Genomic DNA, 27,572 nt, shown 5'->3' with positions numbered 1-27,572 from the left:
CGGCAGTACCAGTAAGCTGACTGCAAACTGCATTAGCACCTTTAATATCAGGAAGCATTCCAAGGTATTCACATTCAGATTGCCTATTAATAAGGTCACAAGACATTGGGTCAAAGAGGTAGTTTCTAAGGAGATCTTAAAAATGGGGGATGATCATTTGGGTCGGGGTTCTGAGACAGAGAAGTTTAGAAAAGGGATTCCAGGCTAAAGGGGCTAAGTAACTGAGGGCACAACTACCAATTGTGGACAAGAGGAAGTACCTGATGGGACAAGATGCAAACTCCACAACTTACTTAAAAAGGTACAACACTGTAAACCCAATTTTCCATTTTATTTAATCATTTTAAAATTCAATTAGCTTAATGAGTAAAAGTAAACATTTACTGACACATGCGGCACTGAAAAACTTATATGGTTTCATGTCCACTTATCAACATTGTCAATGCTTGTAGGTAAAAGTAGCAACTTTATAGACTGTTAAATAATTTATAGCCCTAAATGGCACTGCCCAAAGTTACTGCAGCAAGCATCCATTCTGGATAAAAGGGAGGTGCCAAACAAATCCAAAGCAGCACAATTTAACACTGCAATCTTAATTAGGCACTTTAGTTTAAAGAAAGGCACAACTTGCACACTGTAGCCAATGAAAACACACTTGAAAATGATAAATAGGAAAAGAAGAAACAATGATATATAAATTATATGCCGTTCTCCTGCTTCATATTGCACAGTTGGTACATATGGCTGTATATATTCTTGCTGATTCGCAAATGAATAAAATGATTCAGCAGTATTTCTCTGGCAGTCCTCTTATCTGTTCACCCAGCTGCGACTCGTACTGCCATAGGCATTGTAGGGAAGGGGATAGACCGACGATGCATGGTTTGTCCAGTGGCGCTCCCCGAGTCTCAACTGCTGTTGCTTTTGCTGTTCATTGTACTGAGACAGCAGCTTTTCGACCTCCTGCTTGTCATTAAATCGATTTTCACCATATTCCGCTCGAAGCCATCTCCGATACTGAAACAAAACAAGCACACGTCAAAATTCTGTATTTTTTCCCCTGATGCCACGAGGACACATTTCTGAGAAGTCACCAATGATCTCCAGAATTGTAGAATTTCTCGTCCCGAACCAAAAGCTATAGTCCAGCCTATATATTAAAAAAATGACAAAACCATGTGCCATTGCTTCAGCTGCCCCATCAGCTGGGGCATGTTGTAACATCCTCACATGAAAGCTGGCAATCACTAAATCGAAGCGGACATTCTCGTGCATTTCTGAGGGAGTGTCGCACTGCCATAAGTGCTGTTTCTTTTTCTTTAAGACGTTAAACAAGCGGTGTCCCGCAGAGTTCAGTGTTGGGGCCGCAGCTGTTCACATTATATATTAATGATCTGGATGAAGGGACTGGGGGCATTCTAGCGAAGTTTGCTGATGATACGAAGTTAGGTGGACAGGCAGGTAGTACAGAGGAAGTGGGAAGGCTGCAGAAGGATCTAGACAGTTTGGAGGAGTGGTCCAGGAAATGGCTGATGGAATTCAATGTGAGCAAATGCGAGGTCTTGCACTTTGAAAAAAAGAATAGAAGCATGGATTACTTTCTAAGCGGTGAGAAAATTCGTAAAGCCAAAGTACAGAGGAATCTGGGAGTGCTAGTTGAGGATTCTCTAAAGGTAAACATGCAGGTTGAGTCCGTGATTAATAAAGCGAATGCAATGTTGTCAATTATCTCAAGAGGGCTGGAATATAAAAGCACTGTTGTGCTACTGAGACTTTATAAAGCTCTGGTTAGGCCCCATTTGGAGTACTGTGTCCAGTTTTGGTCCCCACACCTCAGGAAGGACATACTGGCACTGGAGCGTGTCCAGCGGAGATTCACACGGATGATCCCTGGAATGGTAAGTCTAACATATGAGGAACGGCTGAGGATCCTGGGATTGTATTCATTGGAGTTTAGAAGATTAAGGGGAGATCTAATAGAAACTTACAAGATAATACATGGCTTGGAGAGGGTGGACGCTAGGAAATTGTTTCCGTTAGGCGAGGAGACTAGGACCCGTGGACACAGCCTTAGAATTAGAGGGGGTAAATTCAGAACAGAAATGCGGAGACATTTCTTCAGCCAGAGAGTGGTGGGCCTGTGGAATTCATTGCCACAGAGTGCAGTGGAGGCTGGGACGCTAAATGTCTTCAAGGCAGAAATTGATAAATTCTTGATGTCACAAGGGATTAAGGGCTACGGGGAGAATGCGGGTAAGTGGAGTTGAAATGCCCATCAGCCATGATTGAATGGCGGAGAGGACTCGATGGGCCGAATGGCCTTACTTCCGCTCCTATGTCTTATGGTCTTATGGTCTAAACCAGAGCCACACTGCACCCTCAGGTGTGCATTAAAAAGTCCCATGGTATTATTGTAAAGAATAGTAGGTGAGTTGAACATAAAGGAAGCTTTGCATTTATATAGCACTTTTCACCATCCCTGGAACATCTCAAGGAGTTTTACAGCAGTTTTGACACGTCATAACTGTTATAATACAGGAAAACACAAAAGGCCAGTGTAGATGCAGCAAATTGACAAAAACAGAAATTTGACAATGACCAGATAATCTGCTTGATTGAGAGAAAAATCTTGGCGAGAACAGGGTGGAGAATTACCATGCCCTTCTTCAAAATAACACAGTAGAAATTTTTTACAGTTTCCCAAGCAGAAGCTGGAGCCTTCATCTGATGTGGCTGCAAGGATAGCACCTCCAGCATTGTAGCATGCCCTTAAGACTGCACTGAAGTGTCAACTCAATCTCTAGACTCAAACCCTGGAGAGACCTGAACCCAAAACTTTGTGACTCAGTTAGGTTAGCAACTGAGGTAACACTAGAAATTTTAATTCTTCAACCAATATTATTAAGATTATAAGGTTTTATAGTTATTATCATTACATAGCTGCTGCATTTCATTCATTAGAATAATGGCTACATTTGAAAAGGACTTCATTGGTTGCAAAGTGTTTTGAGGTGTTCCGAGGTTTTCAAAAGTGAGTTCCTTCTTTATTATGTCTGTGGATACATTGCACTGACAAGTGGCAGCATATTAAAGTATTGTGACCTGTCAGAACTCTTGAGACTGTGAGCTTTTAATTGCTGATTGGTATCAGCAGCTAGAGAATCCTCATGACCTGTAGCTATCTAAGGGCCACAAAGCAATGGTAGAGGCTTAAATATAAAATTTCTTGGGATAGCATGGTGACTCAGTGGTTAGCACTGCTGCCTCACAGCACCAGGGTGCCAGATTCGATTCCAGCCTCAGGCGACTGTCTGTGTGGAGTTTGCACATTCTCCCTGTGTCAGGGTGGGTTTCCTCCAGGCGCTCGGGTTTCCTCGCACAATCCAAAGATGTGCGGGTCAGGTGAATTGGCCATGCTAAATTGCCCATAGTGTTAGGTGCATTAATCAGTGGTAAATGTAGGGGAATGGGTCTGGGTGGGTTACTCTTCAGAGGGTTGGTGTGGACTTGTTGGGTCGATGGGCCTGTTCCCATACTGTAGGGAATCTCATCTAAAAGCTGTTGTTTTGGGTGACCTTGGATCTTGCAAAAAGCCTCCCCAGGTAGTTCATTTTCCATCCTAAGCCATAAACTGGGCCTTTATCTGAGTGACTGGTGACCATTATCTCACTGGTCCTACAAGAATGTCCTGCATCATGCATGTTGCTCCCAAGGGAGAAAGTGAGGACTGCAGATGCTGGAGATGTAATCTTCAAAAACGCCAGGATTATCACAAGGCAATAATTGCCGAATAAAGACTTGTCGTTCTGTGTTAGATAAAAATATAGCCTATTCTAATTAACTAGGAATTCCTGATGAAGAGCTTATGCCCCAAATGTTATTCGCATGCTCCTCAGATGCTGCCTGACCTGCTGTGCTTTTCCAGCATCACACTCTCGACATTGTTCCAATGGACATACAGCCAGTCAAGTGACCTCTAAATTAATAATTAAGACCAATCCTGTCTTCACTCCATATCTACACTTTCAACAGGATCACAGCATAACCTTTGGAGCAGCAATTAATTTGACTTTGCTTCTCTCTTTCCCCTGGCACCAGGGGCCTCTGCTCTTTGTCGTTTTTATAAATGACTTGGATGAGGAGATTGAGGGGTGGGTTAGTAAATTTGCAGATGACACAAAGGTTGGAAGCGTCGTTGATAGTATAGAGGGTTACTGCAGACTGCAGCGCGACATAGACAGGATGCAGAGCTGGGCTGAGAAATGGCAGATGGAGTTCAACCTGGATAAATGCGAAGTGATGCATTTTGGAAGGTCGAACTCGAATGCTGAATATAGGATTAAAGACAGTATTCTTGGCAGTGTGGAGGGGCAGAGGGATCTGGGTGTGCAAGTATATCGATTCCTCAAAGTTGTCACCCAAGTGGATAGGGTTGTTAAGAAAGCATATGGTGTTTTGGCTTTCATTAACAGGGGGATCGAGTTTAACAGCCACGAGGTTTTGCTACTGCTCTACAAGTCCCTGGTAAGAGCACACTTGGAATATTGTGTCCAGTTCTGGTCGCCCTACTATAGCAAAGATACAGAGGCTTTGGAGAGGATGCAAACTAGGTTTGCCAGGATGCTGCCTGGACTGGAGGGTTTGCCTTATGAAGAAAGGTTGAATAAGCTCAGACTTTTCTCTCTGTTGAAAAGGAGGAAGAGAGGAGAACTGATCGAGGTATACAAGATAATGAGTGGAATAGATAGAGTCAATAGCCAGAGACTTTTCCCCAGGGCAGGATTGACTGGTACGAGGAGTCATAGTTTGAAGATATTAGGAGGAAGGTATAAAGGAAACGTCAGAGGTAGGTTCTTTACGCAGAGAGTTGTGAATGCATGTAATGTGTTGTCAGCTGTGGTGGTAGAAGCAGATTCTGCTGTACATGCACATGGATAGCAGTGAGTTGAAGGGTGCGTAGGTTGTTATTATATTTTACATTATGATTAAACCTCGGCACAACATTGTGGGCCAAAGGGCCTGTTCTATGCTGTACTTTTCTATGTTCTATGTAATATCACCACCACCACTTTGGCTAAGATTAACCATCAGCATCAATCCTGGCATTTCCCTGGTCTGCATGCCACATGGGAAATATGCTCATCACCTAGTTAATTAGGACAGGCTATATTTTTATCTAACACAGAACTACAAGTCTTTATTCGGCAATTATTGCCTTGTGATAACTCTGGGATTTTTGAAGATTACATCTTCCAAATTTTTTAAAAGTTAAAGCTCATGGTTTGTGGTGCTTGAAGAAGTCAATTTAATGATATAATACATTTACAATACATATAATTCACAAGGCTGTTTGGAAAGCAAGTTCAAATCCTGATCTCTATCTAACTTATGTGTTTTGTTCATTAGATGTGGGAAACACTCGTTAGGTCAAGATTTATAGCCCATCTCTAATTGCCCTTGAGAAGATGGCAATGAGCTGTCTTCTTGAGTCACTGCAATCCTCAGAGAACACCCCCACCTGCAAGTTCTCCTCCAAACCACACACCACACTGACTTGGCACTATATCACTGGTCCTTCATTGTCACTGGAGCAATATGTTGGATCTCTCTTCCTAACAATACTGTGGGTGTCCCCACTTCGACAGCAGTATATGAGGATGGCTCACTACTGGCTTCACAAAGGTAATTAGGAATGGGCAATAAATGCTGAACTGGACAGTAATGCCCACAACTCATGAAAAAAACTTTAAATCTATTTTTACGCAAAACCCTCAAATCAACAGTGTTTTTTACAATGTTCATATAAATGGCAAGTTTGACAACAATGTCGATAGTCTTCACACCTGCTCACCAAGGCAAAAGCACTCTACAGGTCTCTGAATGTGGTTGCTCATGTACCAAGTTTCCAAAATCAGACAGGTATGGAAGGGCTCACATCAAATGATCTGCAGCAGCTATACCATTCTCAACTTAAATCTGGCCATGTTAGGAGCACTTACTTTGCCTCAAGGATAAATCTTTAAAACAAATCCACAGAGTGGAGGAGACATACTTGGGGAGAGAGAGAAAGCAGCAGAGACCATCACTCACTGCAGACAAACTAGTACTGTCAGGCCACATCCTCTTTCTGTGAGAATTATGATTAAGGTAGACTATGGGGAAGCGTTCTGCAGTACCTCCAATGCAGCATCTATTCCTATATTAAATGCAAATCTATCTGCAAATCCACATGAAGCTTTGTTCTCTGCATATAACAAAGAAGCCTCTTGTATTAGTCGTAAAGTTAACTTCTACTAATCTGGACCAGTAGCTCCTTTCCCTACTCCCACTCTATAACTTCACTCTAACACTCTGGATTCATATTTTACTCATCATCTACTTCCTTTACAAAATCACATCACTTTCCTCATTTATCTCATGCTTCCTTCCTACTTTTCCTCCAACCTTTGAACATATTCAGCATCTAAACCAGACCCACTCCTGAATATATGAGCTCATCAGCATTGTAGTTTAAGTTATACCTCCCACTCACTGAGGACGAACGATCAGTCCTCAGCAAAGGACTCACGTTCATCCCCCTCCATCCATGCATCAATGAATTTAATACACACTGTGACGTCGAACAATTCTTCCATTGCCGCCGCCTCCGAGCTTACTTTCACAATCAGGACCCCGCCCACCTTCCAAGAACCCCTTCGCCCACCTCCAACACACTGCATCCACCTGGACACCCCGCGCTGGCCTATTACCTGCCCTCGACCTCTTCATTTCCAACTGCCGACGGGACATTAACCGCCTCAACCTGTCGACCCCCCTCCCCCACTCCAACCTCTCACCCTCACAACGCGCAGCCCTCCAATCCCTCTGCTCTAATCCCAACCTCACCATTAAGCCAGCGGATAAAGGGGGCGCAGTGGTAGTCTGGCGCACTGACCTCTACACCGCTGAAGCCAAACATCAACTCAAGGACACCTCTTCCTACTGCCCCCTCGACCATGACCCCACCCCCCATCACCAAACCATCATCTCCCAGACCATACAGAACCTCATCACCTCAGGAGATCTCCCACCCACAGCTTCCAACCACATAGTGCGGGAACCCCGCACTGCCCGGTTCTACCTCCTTCCCAAGATCCACAAGCCTGACCACCCTGGCCAACCCATTGTCTCAGCATGCTCCTGCCCCACTGAACTCATCTCTACCTACCTCAACACTGTCCTAACCCCCCTAGTCCAGGAACTCCCCACATACGTTCGAGACACCACCCACACCCTCCAACTCCTCCAAGACTTCCGTTTCCCCGTCCCCCAATGCCTCATCTTCATCATGGATATCCAATCCCTCTACACCTCCATCCGCCATGACCAGGGCCTCCAAGCCCTCCGTTTTTTTCCTCTCCAGACGTCCCCAACAGTACCCTTCCACCGACACTCTCATTCGTTTGGCCGAACTGGTCCTCACCCTTAACAATTTCTCCTTTGAATCCTCCCACTTCCTCCAGACCAAAGGGGTAGCCATGGGCACACGTATGGGCCCCAGCTATGCCTGTCTCTTTGTTGGCTACGTAGAACAGTTGATCTTCCGTAATTACACCAGCACCACTCCCCACCTCTTCCTCCACTACATTGGTGACTGCATTGGCGCCACCTCGTGCTCCCGCGAGGAGGTTGAGCAATTCATCAACTTCGCCAACACATTTCACCCTGACCTTAAATTTACTTCGACCATCTCTGACACCTCCCTCCCCTTCTTGGACCTCTCCATCTCCATTAGTGATGACCGACTTGACACTGACATTTTTTACAAACCCACCGACTCCCACAGCTATCTGGATTACACCTCTTCCCACCCTATCTCTTGCAAAAATGCCATCCCGTATTCCCAATTCCTCCGCCTCCGCCGTATCTACTCCCAGGAGGACCAGTTCCACCATAGAACACACCAGATGGCCTCCTTCTTTAGAGACCGCAATTTCCCTTCCCACATGGTTAAAGATGCCCTCCAACGCATTTCGTCCACATCCCGCACCTCCGCCCTCAGACCCCACCGTCCAACAGTAACTGGACAGAACGCCCCTGATGCTCACCTTCCACCCTACAAACCTCCGCATAAACCAAATCATCCACCAACATTTCCGCCACCTCCAAAAAGACCCCACCACCAGGGATATATTTCCCTCCTCACCCCTTTCCGCCTTCCGCAAAGACCGTTCCCTCCGTGAGTACCTGGTTAGGTCCACGCCCCCCTACCATCCACCCTCCCATCCTGGCACTTTCCCCTGCCACCGCAGGAACTGTAAAACCTGTGCCCACACCTCCTCCCTCACCTCTATCCAAGGCCCTAAAGGAGCCTTCCACATCCATCAAAGTTTTACCTGCACATCCACTAATATCATTTATTGTATCCGTTGCTCCCGATGCAGTCTCCTCTACATTGGGGAGACTGGGCGCCTCCTAGCAGAGCGCTTTAGGGAACATCTCTGAGACACCCGCACCAATCAACCAAACCGCCCCGTGGCCAACATTTCAACTCCCCCTCCCACTCTGCCGAGGACATGGAGGTCCTGGGCCTCCTTCACCGCCGCTCCCTCACCACCAGACGCCTGGAGGAAGAACGCCTCATTTTCCGCCTCGGGCATCAATATGGACTTCAACAGCTTCCTCATTTCCCCTTCCCCCACCTCATCCTAGTTTCAAACTTCCAGCTCCACACTGTCCCCTTGACCTGTTCGGACTTGTCCGACCTGCCTAGTTCCTTTTCCACCTATCCACTCCACTCTCTCCTCCCTGACCTATCACCTTCATCTCCTCCCTCACTCACCCATTGTACTCTATGCTACTTCCTCCCCACCCCCACCCTCCTCTAGCTTATCTCTCCATGCTTCAGGCTCTCTGCCTTTATTCCTGATGAAGGGCTTTTGCCCCAAACGTCGATTTTGCTGCTCATCGGATGCTGCCTGAATTGCTGTGCTCTTCCAGCACCACTGATCCAGAATCTGGTTTCCAACATCTGCAGTCATTGTTTTTACCTAGTTTAAGTTATAGTCTAATTTTTAATCTTTTTGAGTTTATCAATTCATTAACTGACTGGATAAATTTCCCAAAGAAGTAGAGTCTACCCAGACTACTCTATCTCTTTCTGTTTTAGCACCATTCATTGTATGTACATATTCCCTGTTTTCCCATCCTACATGCGGTACTTTGTAACTGTCTGCATTTAGTACCGTTTTCCACTTTGTCTAACTCAGTTGAATATTCTAAGCTGCCTCTTCTGATTTTAGACTCTCCTCTAGTTAGATTTTATCAGCAAATCTGACCAAAATGTTAGTGCTACTGCCTGCCTTTTTCTCTTAACAAAACATCTATATTGCACATAGCCACCATCTGATGAAGGGTTGCACTCAAAGTGGGATGTTGCTGGGAATGGAGGGTTTGAGTTACAAGCAGAGGCTGGATAGGCTGAGACTTTCTTCACTGGAGCATAAAACGTTGAGGGGTGACCGTATAAGGGTTATAAAATCACAAGGGGCATGGATAGGGTGAATAGTAAGGGTCATTTCCGTATCGTGAGGTGTTCAAAACTAAAGGGCATAATTTTAAAGCAAATGGAGACAGATTTCAAAAGGGCATGAGGAGCAACATTTTTACACAGTGAGTGGTTCATGCGTGGGATGAACTGCCAGAGGATGTGGTGGATGCAGGTAGAGTTACAACGTTTAAAAGTCCATGAATGGGAAAGGTTTGGAGGGATATAGGCCAAAGACAGGCATGTGGGAATAAGTTTGCTTTGGGAACATGGTCAGCATGGATTAGTTGGACCGAAGGATCTGTTTACATGCTGTATGATTCTATGACCTTGAATTGGGTTTCTGACTCCAAGTCATTTTAGTAAGTAAGAAACAGAAGCGAGAACAATACCAAATCTCAGAGCAGCCCATTCAGTGCTTTTGTCCAACATGATACAGTGGCTAAAGTGCAGTATTTTTCAAGCAGGATTCTTTGGGAAGACAAAGATTCTGTCAGTACATCTGAATGATTCAGGTTATTCAGAAACTGTTCCATTTTCTTTTCAACATTCATTGTGATCACATTTAATGAAAAGTAATCAGTTAAAGTGTTTCCATTTTCATTCATTTGTTTGTGCCTAATTTTGTCTTTGTTTTTGTTTTCAAATATATACAGCGGGAATGGAGAACGAACAGAAGATTGGGGCTCTAACAAAATTTCACAATACGTTTTAGTGTTACTTTATCAAAAACAAAATATTGAAAACCGCTGATCTAACAAGGATTCATTCATATCTACCTTTTGATAAGTTTCTTGTCTATTCCATGGATTTACCCTGAAACTGCGCTGCCTTCCTTTAGCATTTCATCAAATGTTCTCTTGGGCTCCTAGTTCCTTAAAGTGAAGGGGTTTGGTGAAGCAGAATTTTCCCCTTCTGAATCCACGTTGCTATTGGTTTAATTCAGTTATTATTGCGCAGTTACTCTTTAAACGTGCCCCTCAATCGATTCCACTGATGTCTCTGTGGTTCCCCATTTCCCTTTATTTGACTATGTGACAAAGTCCGAAGACTTCATTACAGAAAAGGAATTGACTTTTATTTAAAAATTGAGCCAAAATGGTTGAAATGGAAATCTTTTTCTCAAAGCATTTATTTTGTCAGAGAAAGATGGAATGGCATAGATAAACTGTCTTAGCTATATATTCTTGCAAAACTAGAAATGGAGCCATTTTCAATATAGAGGTATGGAGCTTGATGTTAAGGCAAGTGAAAAGTGAAATTGATCTGGCGATAGCTTGTATATCTCTTGCTCCTTGTCCAATTTTTTCCCCTGGATTCAGTCCGAGGGAAGATTTATTTTCACAGAATCATGGAATCCCCACAATGTGGAAGCAAGCCACATGGAAGTAAAATGGAAGCATTTTGGAAGGTCGAATTTGAAAGCTGAGTACAGGATTAAGGATAGGATTCTTGGCAGTGTGGAGGAGCAGAGGGATCTTGGTGTGCAGGTACATAGATCCCTTAAAATGGCCACCCAAGTGGACAGGGTTGTTAAGAAAGCATATGGTGTATTGGCTTTCATTAACAGGGGGATTGAGTTTCAGAGTCGTGAGATCTTGTTGCAGCTCTATAAAACTTTGGTTAGACCGCACTTGGAATACTGCGTCCAGTTCTGGTCGCCCTATTATAGGAAAGATGTGGATGCTTTGGAGAGGGTTCAGAGGAGGTTTACCAGGATGCTGCCTGGACTGGAGGGCTTATCTTATGAGGAGAGGTTGACTGAGCTCGGACTTTTTTCATTAGAGAAAAGGAGGAGAAGAGGGGACCTAATTGAGGTATACAAGATAATGCGAGGCATAGATAGAGTCGATAGCCAGAGACTATTTCCCAGAGCAGAAATGACTAACACGAGGGGTCATAGTTTTAAGCTGGTTGGAGGAAAGTATAGAGGGGATGTCAGAGGCGGGTTCTTTACACAGAGAGTTGTGAGAGCATGGAATGCGTTGCCAGCAGTTGTGGAGGCAGGGTCATTGGGGACATTTAAGGGGACTCCTGGACATGCATATGGTCACAGAAATTTGAGGGTGCAGACATGAGGATCAGTGGTCGGCACAACATTGTGGACTGAAGGGCCTGTTCTGAGCTGTACTGTTCTATGTTCTATGTTCTCTAAGCCTTTCAGCCCATCGAGTCCAAAGAGCAACCCTCCAAAGAGCAACCCACCCTCCTACCCTATCCCTGTAACCCTGCACATCCCATAGCTAATCCATCCAGCCTGCACATCCCTGGTCACTATGGGCAATTTTGCATGGCCCGTCTACCTAACCTGAACATCTTTGGACTGTGGGAGGAAACGGAGCACCCAGAGGAACCCATGCAGACACAGAGAGAATGTCCAAACTCCACATAGACAGAGGCCTGAGGCTGGAACCGAACCCGGGTCCCTGGTGCTGTGAGGCTGCAGTGTTAGCCACTGAGCGAATATGGAGAAACTGAGTACTGCAGATGCTGGATATCAGAGTCGAGAGTGTGGTGCTGGAAAAGCACAGCAGGTCAGGCAGCATCTGAGGAGCAGGAGAATCGACATTTCGGGCAGGAGCCCTTCATCAGGAATCTGATGTTTCCTGATGAAGGGCTTTTGCCCGAAACGTCGATTTTCCTGCTCCTCAGATGCTGCCTGAGCTGCTGTGCTTTTCCAGCACCACACTCTTGACATTGAGCGAATATGTCAGGCCGTTGCTGAGCATTGTTGGACTGTCACTTTGACTACCAGCTCCTCCCCGTGGTTACAAGGAGGGAACAAGGTAATGGGTTAAATTTGCCCAGGGGCCAAATACATAGCAAAAGAGATTCCATTTGTGACTACACTGAACACGAGAATACCATGTGGAGAGGGATTGCTGCTCGACTGAATACAAATGCAAACAACACTTCTGGGTACCAGGAAATTTAAGTTTTGAGGAAAGATGAAAAAAGAGGTCTAGCTTTCTTTGGAAAAGAGGAAACTGTGAGGTTACCTAAGAAAGTTCTTAAGACTATAAAAAGAAAACGTAACGTTGACTCAGGGTAATATCAATGCCACGAGGTATTCCAGAAAGAAAATACAATAAAAGGACATCGTATCACCTTCTGATGCTAATAAGCTGATATACTTAGTCCTACAGGGATTTCTTTCAATTATGGATCAACATCAATTATGCTTTTAAAGAAATGTTCTGCAGTTCTGAATGAATCTTGGTTTAACAAGGCTAAACTTGCAATGCAGCATTTAACATGTAATGGTATAGTGGCCTCAGTAGACCTTTACTTCCTAATGTAAAATCATACAACGGTATTTCCAATGGAATTCCCCTCTGCTAATGTTTGGCTCGATATCGCATTGTGAGTGATAAATGGTTTAACTTGATGTAACATTGATGAATACGTTCGGGCTCTCTCTCATACATATGCTGTTTAAGCTGATAAGCAATAACAGACTGTGAAGCCCCATGAAAAAATCATTTGCCATTTTTTTTTTAAATTGCACCTAAGAATAATATCAACCTCATTGGAAGGTATCATTGCATCATTTCAGAGTAAAATCATCAAATCAACATCCGGAAATATTTTTGAGGGGGATTTTGGGCTCGAAATGGCTCAACAAGAGCTATTGCAGGAGAACATACGTTCCAAGATAAAATTGGACGAATATCTTAAAGGACATTGGATACAACCATCCGGACAGCAGAGAGGTAAATAAGGTGGGCCAGCAAATCATAAGACCATATGATATAAGAGCAGAATTAGGCCATTCGGCCCATCAAGTCTGCTCCTCCATTCGATCATGGCTGGTATGTTTCTCAACTCCATTCTCCTGCCTTCTCCCCAAAACACTTGATCCTCTTACTAGTCAAGAACCTATCTATCTCTGTCGTAAATACAATCAATGACTTGGCCTCCACAACCCTCCACAGCAATGAGTTCCATTAAGTATAACATTGTTCCACAAGAAGATTATCTGTTTCTTGTATTAGACTAATTCCCTGTCTATTGACTGTAAATGAAGGGGAGGAGGGGACGTTAATCAGGCTGACATTTATCTTCCTTCACTCCAAAGAAAAATGATTGTCATAGCTACCAGGACAATATCACATTAAGGAGCATGCCCAAAACTGTGGGAATAATGTAAGGGACATAAAGCTCACAATAATGTATGTAAGATCAGTACATTTTTTCTGGGGTGAGATTAATAATAGGAGGCATGGAGAGACAGTGATAGATATGCGTGGTTAAGGTGGAATATCTGGATGGAAGGTGCAGATTCTGAGAGACAGAGACAGAGAGAGAGAGAGAGAGAAAGAGAGAGAAAGTGTGTGTGTGTGTGTCTGTGTCTGTGTATCTGTGTGTGTGTGTGTGTGTGTGTGTGTGTCTGTGTGTGCGTGCGTTCGTTCTATGTGATGGGGGAGGAGGAATCTTGAAGATTTCCTGACCCCCCACATCTGCACCACGTTTTAAGCACTGGTAACCTTTGGAGTCATTTGCTCAGGTGTTTTGACTGGGGTTTTGGCAGCAGATAAAAATACAGAGGCGTGCTTTGATTCTTGAGTTGCTAAATTTGTTCAAAATTGATTCTATCTCAGCCATCCCGTTAGCTGAAGGACTATCAGGAAAGATGGGACTGCCACTCAATCAGCCACAGTGATAGCCATAGAGGCAGCATCGGTATGGACGATCTTCTCTAAGAAAATGGGGGTTAACATAGACCTTCCGAAACAGAATGTTGGTCCTCGACATGTGGCAGGGGAAGAACGTGTGAGGGTGCTGTGCCTCAGCAGGTCAGCTGTCACCCAACTCAGTCACGTTATGCAATATGAGCGGAGCCATATCGTTGTGCACACACTGCATTCTCTGTGACTCTGAATGTCGTAGTGAGTGACTCTCAATCTCAATCTCTGTCACAGGTTTACTCCACAATATAACAGGTGACATCAGCAACATCAATCAGTTCACAGTCCCTGCACAGCCTTCAGGTGGGTGAATGATGCTGAACATTGTACAATCATCACCAATACCTTCACTTCTGACCTTATGAAGAAAGGAGGATCATTGGTCAAGGTAGGGCCAAGGAGACTACCCTGAGGAACCCCTGCTTTCTAGCTTCACCAGCTCGACATTTCATTTCTGAGTATGCCTGGTGCTGCTCCTGCCACGCCCTCCTGCACTCTTCATTGAAATGAGGTTGATCCCCTGGTTTGATAGTTACAGTGGAGTAGGGGGATATACCGAGCTATGTGGTTGCAGATTGTGTTGCAGTACAATTCTTCTGCTGCTGCATATAGCCCACAGTACCTTGTGAATGCCTAGTCTTGAGTTACTAAATTTGTCCAAAATCTATTTGATTTAGTGCAGTGGCAGTGCCACACAACACAATTACTTCACTTTCTCATTCATCTTTCCTTGGGTGCCATCCTGAATTTGGGACATGGTCCTTTATCTAGGTTTCCTATTGTTATATTGTATTTTATGAGTTGCTAACAGATTAGGAGCAGTTGTGTATAGCAGTGAAATGAAAGTAGCCAGCAACCACAGAGGCAAATACCTCAATCATCTTTGTTTTAGAATCAATTATCCCCAACATGACAACTGGGCTTTATATCCACAAGGACTGTACGGCAATTAATCTAACTGATGCTGTCAAGGACAGGTGCATCTGCAACAGCCACATTGGTGGAGATGAGGTGAAGTATGCTTATCCTTCTCGTTGCCTGCTGTGAAGCCAGTCCATGTAAAAACAAGGACTGCAGATGCTGGAAACCAGATTCTAGATTAGTGGTGCTGGAAAAGCACAGCAGTTCAGGCAGCATCCAAGGAGCAGGAAAATTGACATTTTGGGCAAAAGCCCTTCATCAGGAATACAGTCTACCAATTATGTCCTTTCAGACTCAACCACTCAGTAATGGTGCTGACAAGCCACTCTTGACGATGGATATTGATTACATTCTACACCACGGGAACTCTCAGTGCTTCGTCCAAGTGTTGTTCACACAGAGGCATAATGATACATCAGCTGAGAGGGTGAGAGAGCTTATGTATTTTATTATCTGTGTCAAAATTGAAGTATTCATAAATACAGTAATATTTTACTTTTACTTGGCATTGGTCTCCATAGTATTTCAGCTGATCTATTTAACATTTTTTCTTTCTTTTGCAAAATTAAATGAGTCTCTTTTAGTACAGTTAGTCCTCCCATTTAGATAAACCATAAACCACTTGTAACTCCTTCACTAAAACAGGAACTGGCTTGAATCACCGCTTTATAATACTGTACGTTGCTTCCAACAATGTCACTCTAGAGAATCTGTACTGTGCCACTTGACCCATTTTTGCTCTTTCTCAATGCAGACTGTTATGAATCCTCTAGCTGTAATAAACAGCTTCTTCTTATCTGAGGGAGGTATTTTTGCATTAGGACATTTCTGACATCAGCAGTATTTGAACAAGTAGCTTATATAAACGTGCTTACAAATGCATTAAGGTTTCAACTAAAGTCCGCACCAGAAGAAAAATGCTTTCTAAATACACAAACCTTAGCCAATAATTTGTAAGAATTGCTTATTACTTTTCGCAACTAACAAATTAATCTTTATTATTAAAATATTTCACTACCTATTTTCTAACACTTCACCGTCCACTCTGTTGATGTTTGCATTACACCTCTGACAAAACAAAGATTATCACTTTGTCTTTGATTCCAACTTCATTGATATCACAGGGACACATTATTTACTCCAGTTTTCTCTTTTACAATCTACTGGATTTGACTGGTTCAGTTGGGTTTCAAACCAAACTGCTACTTCCTTATCTCTCTCACTTTCTCTCTTGTTTTTTTGTCTTGGGGCCATCCTGTGTTTGGGGGCAAGGTCCTTTATCTCAGTTTCCTAATGTCACAGTATACTTTTATAATCTACTAAGAGCTTCAGAACAGTTGCATATAGAGGCAAAGTAAGTTCAGAATCAGAGCAGTGAAGTGAAAATGGCCAAGCAATTACAGAAGCAAATGCCTCAATCATCTTTGCATTACATGTTGACGTCTGATTAATGAGTTTTGGTTCAGACTGCTTGCACATTGGGAAGGCTGAATAGATAAATGTGCAATGCAGGTATGTATTTCTAGAAATCTTTTGGAGACAGCAGGTGAGTCCATAGAAGTAGCTTGTTGCTCCTGTGTACAAACTAAAAGAGGCAGAATTTGACAGGCCGAGGTCTTATTGCACAGTGGGTAGTGTCTGTGTGTCAGAGTCAGGAGCTTCAAGTTCCAGTCCCATTCCAAGACTTGATAGTTGAGGAAGATGTGATCATAACATGATCAACAAGTTCCTTCTTGTTGTGGGGAGTGGATTTCCCAGATAACATAAGATACCAATTAAGTTCTCTTCTATCGTTGGTTAGTGATTGGGCCTGTGAAGACCCAGAATCAAAGTGACTAGATATTGAGGCCTCCCAGACAAAGTGTCCCCTCATCAGCCTTTTATTCTTAGATAAAATGAAGATGGCCATGGAATATTGCCATAATTTGATTGTTATTAATACTATTAAGGCATGGAGGATAATGCAGCAGCGGGAGGGTACCATGTACCCCAAGAGTGGATATGCCAGGTTTTCAATGGGAGGTAATGGAACCCAGATTTAAGCCCTGGGCAGCCAGGGAATCTCCCGTTTGGGTGATTTATTTGAAAGTGAAAAAGTAAATAATTTGTAAGTATGGTCTAGTTAGCAAAGACCTTTTCCACTTTTTTCAGGTCAGGGATTTTATTCAGAAAGGGGCCACACTCTTGACCAACCCCCGTGGATCTACTTTGGAGAAGAGGGTACTTTATGCAAAAAGTACTCTCTGTATTATTATGCTTTATCATATGCTGGGGAGTGATTCTCCAGAAGAGATTGAGTGGCTTTGCAGGGTTTGGGACAGGGAAGAGGGGTTGAAATTTCTATGGAGGCATGTGGGGACATTTGTGAGAATGTGTGGAAGATCTTGATTTTAATAGGGCCCATGCCATACAGCTAAAGATTTTGTTTAGTGTCTATCTGGCCCCAGACAGTCTCTCAGAGTTTAAGGTGGTAGCATTCCCCCATTTGGCCAAAGTATAAGATAAACATTGGTAGTCTCACTCATTGTTTGTGGTCTTACCACAGGCTCTGTAAATATTGGGGTTGTATGGCAGGTGCTATAGAGAGGGTCTTGAGGGCTAAGGTTAACACGGCCCCTATATATCTCCCCCTAGGCCTACCCAATATGCCCTCTTTGGATGTTCATGAGAAAAAATCTTTTTAATATCCTCACTTTCTGGGCTAGGAAAAATATTTTAATGCGTTGGGTTTGTGTCTGTTTTAGTCTGTTTTGCACATGGGTTTAGTTGCGTTTTGGGTGTATTGTTGCTGTTGTGAGTTTTTTTCCTTTTTTTTCATTGTTATATGTATACAGAATAATGTTTGCTAGTGTTGTAATTTATCTTCCTTTTTTATGTTTTTTTTAAAGGAAGAAAAGTTTAATAAAAATATCAGTGTTAAAAAAAAAGTTACTTCTCAATCTGTGAACCCATCCAGCACCTACCAATTCCTTCTCAGCCATGTGATAGACAGAATTGGAGCCTCACCCTCTGTAACTTTAAGCTACAGCCCACGTACAAAGCTGTATGTTGGCAGTGTCTGGGACTCCTTGGCTGGTAGGTTTGATCTGCTCGCTTGTGTGGATTACATTGGGGTCAATAGCCTGGGATTTGATTCCTGGTCTGTCTGGGATGCATTCAAGACCTGCCTCCATTATCCAACCCAGGTGGAGGTCTTGACACTGTAAGCTTGAACTCTCTTAATGCAGGAACGATGTGAAGGCCTCCGAACGTAGATGTGGTGAATGTAAAACACAATTAGCTTGTGCTGGGTTTTTGCAACAAAGGCAACATGCCAACCTCCTGAGGCTTGCTCATTTCAGTGATTGCAGCTTCCAGCCAGCACTATCCATGCTCATTGGTTGGGTGCTTAGAATCATAGAATCCCTACAGTGAGGAAGCAGGGCATTTGGCCCATCAAGTCCACAGCAACCCTCTGAAGGCCATCCCATCCAGATTCCCCCACCTTCACCTTATTCCTGTAACCCTACATTTCCCATGGCTAATCCACCCAGCCTGCACATCCCCAGACAGTACTGGCATTTAGAATGGCCAATCCACCTAACCTACATATCTTCGTGGGAGGAAACCCACATGGATGAAACATGGATGAAACCCACCCAGAGACAGGCAGAATGTACAAACTCCACACAGTCACCCAAGGGTGGAATCGAACCCAGGTCCCTAGCAGAGCTAACCACTGAGCCACTGTACAGTATCATAGGGTTTCATATTGAACCCGACATTCAGTGTGTCCTCATGCCAGTCTCAACCTCTTAAAAAGAAGCTACACTGTCGCTGGAGCAGGCTGAGACAGTCATGCACCATGTGAACCCAACCTTGTGAAACACTGACTAAGAACTGAAGGGGTTGAGTTATAGGGAGAGGTGGAATAGGCTGGGGCTTTTTTTCACTGGACCATCGAAGACTGAAGGGTGATCTTGTAGAGGTTTAAAAAATCATGAGGGACATTAACCATCTTTTCCTGGGGTAGGGGAGTCCAAAACTAGAGGACATACGCAGGTTTAAGGTGAGAAGGGAAAGATTTACAAAGGACATGAGGGGTACGTTTTCACACAGAGGGTGGTACGTTTCACACAGAGGGCGGTGCTTGTATGGAATGAGCTGCCAGAAAATGTGGTGGAGGCTGGTACAATACAACATTTAAAAGGCATCTGGATGGGTATATGTATAGAAAGGGTTTAGAGGGATATAGGCCAAATGCTGACAAATGGGACGAGGTCAGATTGGGATATCTGGTCAGGATACATTGGATCGAAAGGGCTGTTTCCATGCTCAATGACTCCAAATTATATTTTGCACAAGATACAGTGATGTCAAGCCCTTGCAGTTCCTGCTATTGATATTTTAAAGTTCTAGAATTGGTTGACCCCTTCATTAGGTTGACATCACAGCAGATTTTGAAAGTAAGTTATGAATTAATTGTGTTTTCATAAAACTTTCCAGATATACCATTGAGAGTACAAGGCTTGTTGTCCTGCACAGTGCTTATGAATACAGGGTGAAGGGGTATGGAAATGTAAGGAGTTGGCATGGAGGATATCAGGAACCTTGAGAGGGACAGTGGATGGCCACAAGCTGACATGAAGGATTTGGGAAACTTTGCGGGAAGTGGGGGGATTTTTATAGCAATGTTCTATAACAACAGGAATTCCGGAGATACCCCAGCTATGCAATCAGAGGCGATGGGACCAGATAGCCGTGCAAGTCAAAGCCAGTTGTCAAGCTATAAAGACTTGAGGCTGAATTATTCCAGCCTCATCACTGAAAGATGAGAAAATACAAGGAACCCTCATTGGGTCATCTCCCCAGTTTATTTCCATTGCCAGAGGATTTTCTGAAGGGCACAGAATGAAGTGAATCAGCTGCTCATGATATTAATATTAAATATGAAGGTTAATATTAAAAACTTACAGTCAGGTGATGGCAGATTAGGATGCTCCAGCCGGAGCGCCTCTGCTCCATCAACCTTTCTCCCTCTATCCTCCCTCCTCTTGGCCTCAGACATCTGGCTCGGTGTCCGAGTGGATTTGGTGGAGACGCCAGAGACGAGAGTGGGTTCGGCAGAGACTGGCTACCCAGAGTTGGGATACTAGTGACCATCAGCCAAGAGCGGGGACACTAGTGACCATCAGCGGAGAGCGGGACACTAGTGGCCATCAGCCTGGAGCAGGGACACTACTGACCATCAGCCCAGAGTGGCGACACGAGTGACCATCAGCCCAGAGTGGGGACACTAGTGAACATCAAGCTGCAGCAGGGACACTAGTGACCATCAGCCCAGAGCGGGAATACTAGTGACCATCAGCCTAGAGTGGGGACAGTAGTGGCCATCAGCCCAGAGTTGGGACGCTAGTGACCATCAGTCCTGAGTGGGGACACTAGTGACCATCAAGCTGGAGCAAGGACACTAGTGACCATCAGCCTGGTGCGGGAGCACTAGTGACCATCAGCCCAGAGTGGGGACACTAGTGGCCATCAGCCCAGAGTTGGGACACTAGTGACCATCAGTCCTGAGTGGGGACACTAGTGACCATCAAGCTGGAGCAGGGGCACTAGTGACCATCAGCCCAGAGTGGGGACACTAGTGACCATCAGCCTGGTGCAGGGACATGAGTGACCATCAGCCCTGAGTGGGATCACTAGTGACCATCAGCCCGGAGTGGGGACACAAGTGACCATCAAACTGAAGCAAGGACATGAGAGACCATCAGCCCTGAGTGGGGACATTAATGACCATCAGCCCAGAGTGGGGACACTAGTGACCATCAGCCCAGAGCGGGAACACTAGTGACCATCAACTCTGAGTGGGGACACTAGTGAACATCAGCCCGGAGTGGGGACACTAGTGACCATAAGCCGGGAGCACGGACACTAGTGACCATCAGCCCAGAGTGGGGACACTAGTGACCATCAGCCTGGTGTGGGAGCACTAGTGACAATCAGCCCAGAGCGGGGACACTAGTGACCATCAGGCTGGAGTGGGGACACAAGTGACCATCAGCCTGAAGTGAGGACACTAGAGACCAACAGCCTGGTGTGGGGTCACTAGTGACCATCAGCCTGAAGCAGGGGCACTAGTGACCATCAGCCTGGTGCAGGGACACTCGTGACCATCAGCCCAGAGCGGGGACACTAGTGACCATCAACTCTGAGTGGGGACACTAGTGAACATCAGCCCTGAGTGGGGACACTAGTGACCATCAGCCTGGTGCGGTGACACTAGTGACCATCAGCCCAGAGTGGGGTCACGAGTGACCATCAGCCTGTTGCGGGAGCACTAGTGACCATCAGCCCAGAGTGGGGACACTAGTGACCATCAGCCTCGTGCGGTGCCTCTAGTGACCATCAGCCCAGAGTGGGGTCACTAGTGACCATCAGCCCAGAGTGGGGACACTAGTGACCATCAGCCCGGAGTGGGGACATAAGTGACCATCAACCTGAAGTGAGGACACTAGTAACCATCAGCCCTGAGTAGCGACAATAGTGACCATCAGACTGAAGCAGGGATACTAGTGACCATCAGCCTAGAGTGGGGACACTAGTGGCCAGCAGCCTGGAGCAGGGACACTAGTGACCATCAGCCCAGAGTGGGGTCACTAGTGACCATCAGGCTGGAGCAGGAACACTAGTGACCATCAGCCCAGAGTGGGGATACGAGTGACCATCATCCTGGTGCGGTGACACTAGTGACCATCAGCCCAGAGTGGGGTCACTAATGACCATCAGACCGAAGTGGGGACACAAGTGACCATCAACCTGAAGCGAGGACACTAGTGACCATCAGCCTGGCGCGGGGACACTAGTGACAATCAGCCCTGAGTGGGGACACTAGTGACCATCAGCCTGGAGCTGGGACACTAGTGACCATCAGCCCAGAGTGGGGGTACTAGTGACCATCAGCCTGGTGCGGGGACACGAGTGACCATCAGCCAGAGCGGGGACACTAGAAACCATCAGCCCTGAGTGGGGACACTAGTGACCATCAGACTGGAGCAGGGACACTAGTGACCATCAGCCCAGTGCGAGAGCACTAGTGACCATTAGCCCAGAAAGGGGACACCAGTGACCATCAGCCCAGAGTGGGGTCACTAGTGACCATCAGCCTGGAGCAGGGACACTAGTGACCATCAGCCTGGTGCGGGGACATGAGTGACCATCAGCCCAGAGCGGGCACATTAGCCATAAGTGGGGACACTAGTGACCATCAGACAGGAGCAGGGACACTAGTGACCATCAGCACAGAGTGGGGTCACTAGTGACCATCAGACCAGAGTGGGGACACAAGTGACCATCAACCTGAAGTGAGGACACTAGTGACCATCAGCCTGGTGCGGGCACACTAGTGACAATCAGCCCAGAGTGGGGACACTAGTGACCATCAGCCTGGAGATGGGACACTAGTGACCATCAGCTCAGAGTGGGGTCACTAGTGACCATCAGCCTGGTGTGGGGACACTAGTGACCATCAGCCCTGAGTGGGGACACTAGTGACCATCAGCACAGAGTGGGGGCACTAGTGACCATCATCCTGTTGCGGGGACACTAGTGACCATCAGTCCAGAGTGGGGACACTAGTGACCATCAGCACAGAGTAGGGCACTAGTGACCATCAGCCTGGTGCGGGGACATGAGTGACCATCAGCCCAGAGCGGGGACACTAGTAACCATCAGCCCTGAGTGGGGACACTAGTGACCATCAGCCTGGAGCAGGGACACTAGTGACCATCAGTCCAGAGTGGGGACACTAGTGATCATCAGTCCAGAGTGGGGACACTAGTGACCATCAGCCTGGAGCAGGGACACTAGTGACCATCAGTCCAGAGTGGGGACACTAGTGATCATCAATCCAGTGCAGGAGCACTAGTGACCATTAGCCCAGAATGGGGACACTAGTGACCATCAGCCTGATGCGGTGACACTAGTGGCCATCAGCCCAGAGTGGGGTCACTAGTGACCATCAGCCCAGTACGGGGACACTAGTGACCATCAGCCCAGAGTGGGGACACTAGTGACCATTAACCTGAAGCAGGGACACCAGTGACCATCAGCCCAGAGCGGGAACACGAGTGACGATCAGCCTGATGTTGGGACACTAGTGACCATCAGTCCAGAGTGGGGACACTAGTGACCATCAGCCTGGTGTGGGGACACTAGTGACCATCAGCCCAGAGCGGGGACACTAGTGACCATCAGCCCAGCGTGGGGACACAAGTGACCATCAGCCTGAAGCTGGGACACTAGTGACCATCAGCCTGGTGCAGGGTCACTAGTGACCATCACCCCAGAGTGGGGACACTAGTGACCATCAGCCCAGAGCGGGGACACTAGTGACCATCAGCCCAGCATGGGGACACAAGTGACCATCAGCCTGAAGCAGGGACACTAGTGACCATCAGCCTGGTGCAGGGTCACTAGTGACCATCACCCCAGAGTGGGAACACTAGTGACCAGCAGCCTGATGCAGGGACACTAGTGACCATCAGCCCAGAGTGGGAACACTAGTGACCATCAGCCTGGTGTGGGGACAACAGTGACCATCAGCCTGGTGCAGGGACACTAGTGACCATCAGTCCAGAGTGGGAACACTAGTGACCATCAGCCTGGTGTGGGGACAACAGTGACCATCAGCCTGGTGTGGGGACAACAGTGACCATCAGCCTGGTGCAGGGACACTAGTGACCATCAGTCCAGAGTGGGAACACTAGTGACCATCAGCCTGGTGTGGGGACACTAGTGACCATCAGCCCTGTGTGGGGACACTAGTGACCATCAGCCTGGTGCGGTGACACTACTGACATCAGCCCAGAGCGGGGACACTTGTGACCATCAGCCCTGAGTGGGGACACTAGTGACCATCAGCCTGGTGCGGTGACACTAGTGACCATCAGCCCAGAGTGGGGTCACTAGTGACCATCAGCACAGAGTGGGGCCACTAGTGACCATCAGCCCGGAGTGCGGACACAAGTGACCATCAGCCCAGAGTGGGGACACTAGTGACCATCATCCCGAAGTGGGGACACAAGTGACCATCAACATGAAGCGAGGACACTAGTGGCCATTAGCATGGTGCAGGGACACTTGTGACTATCAGCCCAGTGCAGGGACACTAGTGACCATCATCCCGAAGTGGGGACACAAGTGACCATCAACATGAAGCGAGGACACTAGTGGCCATCAGCATGGTGCAGGGACACTATGACCATCAGCCCAGAGCGGGAACACTAGTGACCATCAGCACAGTGCAGGGACACTAGTGACCATCAGCCTGGTGCAGGGACACTAGTGACCATCAGCCTGAAGCAGGCACACCAGTGACCATCAGCCTGGTGCAGGGACACCAGTGGCCATCAGCCTGGTGCAGGGACACTAGTGACCATCAGCCCAGAGCGGGAGCACTAGTGACCATCAGCCTGAAGTTGGGACACTAGTGACCATCAGTCCAGAGTGGGGACACTAGTGATCATCAGTCCTGAGTTGGGACACTAGTGACCATAGACCGGAGTGGGGACACTAGTGACAATCAGCATGGAGTGGAGACACTAGTGACCATCAGCCCAGAGTGGGGGCACTAGTGACCATCAGCCCGGAGTGGGGACACTAGTGACCATCAGCCCAGAGTGGGGACACTAGTGACCATCAGCCCGGAGTGGGGACACAAGTGACCATCAACCTGGTGCAGGGACACTAGTGACCATCAGCCCTGAGTGGCGACACTAGTGACCATCAGACTGAAGCAGGGATACTAGTGACCATCAGACTAGAGTGGGGACACTAGTGGCCATCAGCCTGGAGCAGGGACACTAGTGACCATCAGCCCAGAGTGGGGACACTAGTGACCATCATCCTGGTGTGGGAGCACTAGTGACCATCAGCCCAGAGTGGGACACTAGTGACCATCAACCTGAAGCAGGGACACCAGTGACCATCAGCCCAGAGCGGGAACACGAGTGACGATCAGCCTGATGTTGGGACACTAGTGACCATCAGTCCAGAGTGGGGACACTAGTGACCATCAGCCTGGTGTGGGGACACTAGTGACCATCAGTCCAGAGCGGGGACACTAGTGACCATCAGCCCAGCGTGGGGACACAAGTGACCATCAGCCTGAAGCAGGGACACTAGTGACCATCAGCCTGGTGCAGGGTCACTAGTGACCATCACCCCAGAGTGGGAACACTAGTGACCATCAGCCTGATGCAGGGACACTAGTGACCATCAGCCCAGAGTGGGAACACTAGTGACCATCAGCCTGGTGTGGGGACACTAGTGACCATCAGCCTGGTGCAGGGACACTAGTGACCATCAGCCCGGAGTGGGGACACTAGTGACCATCAGCCCAGAGTGGGGACACTAGTGACCATCAGCCTGGTGTGGGGAGACTAGTGACCATCAGCCTGGTGCAGGGACACTAGTGACCATCAGTCCAGAGTGGGAACACTAGTGACCATCATCCCGAAGTGGGGACACTAGTGACCATCAGCCCTGTGTGGGGACACTAGTGACCATCAGCCTGGTGCGGTGACACTACTGACATCAGCCCAGAGCGGGACACTAGCGACCATCAGCCCTGAGTGGGGACACTAGTGAACATCAGCCCGGAATGGGGACACTAGTGACCATCAGGCTGGAGCTGGGACACTAGTGCCCATCTGCCCAGAGTGGGTACACTAGTGACCATCAAACTGGTGTGGGAGCACTTGTGACCATCAGCCCAGAGTGAGGACACTAGTGACCATCAGCCTGGTGCGGTGACACTAGTGACCATCAGCCCAGAGTGGGGTCACTAGTGACCATCAGCACAGTGTGGGGACACTAGTGAACATCAGCTCGGAGTGGGGACACAAGTAACCATCAGCCCAGTGCAGGGACACTAGTGACCATCATCCCGAAGTGGGGACACAAGTGACCATCAACATGAAGCGAGGACACTAGTGGCCATCAGCATGGTGCAGGGACACTATGATCATCAGCCCAGAGCGGGAACACTAGTGACCATCAGCCCAGTGCTGGGACACTAGTGACCATCAGCCTGGTGCAGGGACACCATGATCATCAGCCCAGAGCGGGAACACTAGTGACCATCAGCCTGAAGCAGGCACACCAGTGACCATCAGCCTGGTGCAGGGACACCAGTGGCCATCAGCCAGGTGCAGGGACATTAGTGACCATCAGCCCAGAGCGGGAGCACTAGTGACCATCAGCCTGAAGTTGGGACACTAGTGACCATCAGTCCAGAGTGGAGACACTAGTGACCATCAGCCTGGTGCGGGGACACTAGTGACCATCAGTCCTGAGTTGCGACACTAGTGACCATAGACCGGAGTGGGGACACTAGTGACAATCAGCATGGAGTGGAGACACTAGTGACCATCAGCACAGAGTGGGGGCACTAGTGACCATCAGCCTGGTGCGGTGACACTAGTGACCATCAGCCCTGAGTGGGGACAATAGTGACCATCAGCCTGGTGCGGTGACATTAGTGACCATCAATCCAGTGCGGGAGCACTAGTGACCATTAGCCCCGAATGGGGACACTAGTGACCATCAGCCTGGTGCGGTGACCCTAGTGACCATCAGCCCAGATTGGGGTCAGTAGTGACCATCAGCCCAGTACGGGGACACTAGTGACCATCAGCCCAGAGTGGGGACACTAGTGACCATCAACCTGAAGCAAGGCCACTAGTGACCATCAGTCCAGAGTGGGGACACTAGTGACCATCAGTCCAGAGTGGGGACACTAGTGACCATCAGCCCAGTGCGGGAGCACTAGTGACCATTAGCCCAGAACGGAGACACTAGTGACCATCAGCCCTGAGTGGGAACACTAGTGACCATTAGCCTGAAGCAGGGACACTAGTGACCATCAGCCTGGTGCAGGGACACCATGATCATCAGCCCAGAGCGGGAACACTAGTGACCATCAGCCTGAAGCAGGCACACCAGTGACCATCAGCCTGGTGCAGGGATACCAGTGGCCATCAGCCAGGTGCAGGGACATTAGTGACCATCAGCCCAGAGCGGGAGCACTAGTGACCATCAGCCTGAAGTTGGGACACTAGTGACCATCAGTCCAGAGTGGAGACACTAGTGACCATCAGCCTGGTGCGGGGACACTAGTGACCATCAGTCCTGAGTTGCGACACTAGTGACCATAGACCGGAGTGGGGACACTAGTGACAATCAGCATGGAGTGGAGACACTAGTGACCATCAGCACAGAGTGGGGGCACTAGTGACCATCAGCCTGGTGCGGTGACACTAGTGACCATCAGCCCTGAGTGGGGACAATAGTGACCATCAGCCTGGTGCGGTGACATTAGTGACCATCAATCCAGTGCGGGAGCACTAGTGACCATTAGCCCCGAATGGGGACACTAGTGACCATCAGCCTGGTGC

General features: G+C 47.3%; 1 protein-coding gene across 1 annotated transcript in view; it reads right to left on the bottom strand.

Moving 5' to 3' along the window:
- Positions 1 to 316: 316 nt before the first annotated feature.
- dusp22a (dual specificity phosphatase 22a) overlaps positions 317 to 27,572 on the bottom strand; it is a 130,198-nt gene continuing 102,942 nt past the window's right edge. Inside the window, exon 7 of the mRNA XM_043706607.2 lies at positions 317 to 1,017. Coding sequence (XP_043562542.1) covers positions 811 to 1,017 — 207 coding nt within the window. The 3' untranslated portion in view covers positions 317 to 810. The remainder of the gene's footprint in view (positions 1,018 to 27,572) is intronic.

Source organism: Chiloscyllium plagiosum, unplaced genomic scaffold, assembly GCF_037043375.1.
Source record: "Chiloscyllium plagiosum isolate Xiang-an unplaced genomic scaffold, Cpla_swu_hap1 HiC_scaffold_17, whole genome shotgun sequence".
Taxonomy (NCBI): domain Eukaryota; kingdom Metazoa; phylum Chordata; class Chondrichthyes; order Orectolobiformes; family Hemiscylliidae; genus Chiloscyllium; species Chiloscyllium plagiosum.
This window is presented reverse-complemented; position numbering and strand designations above follow the sequence as displayed.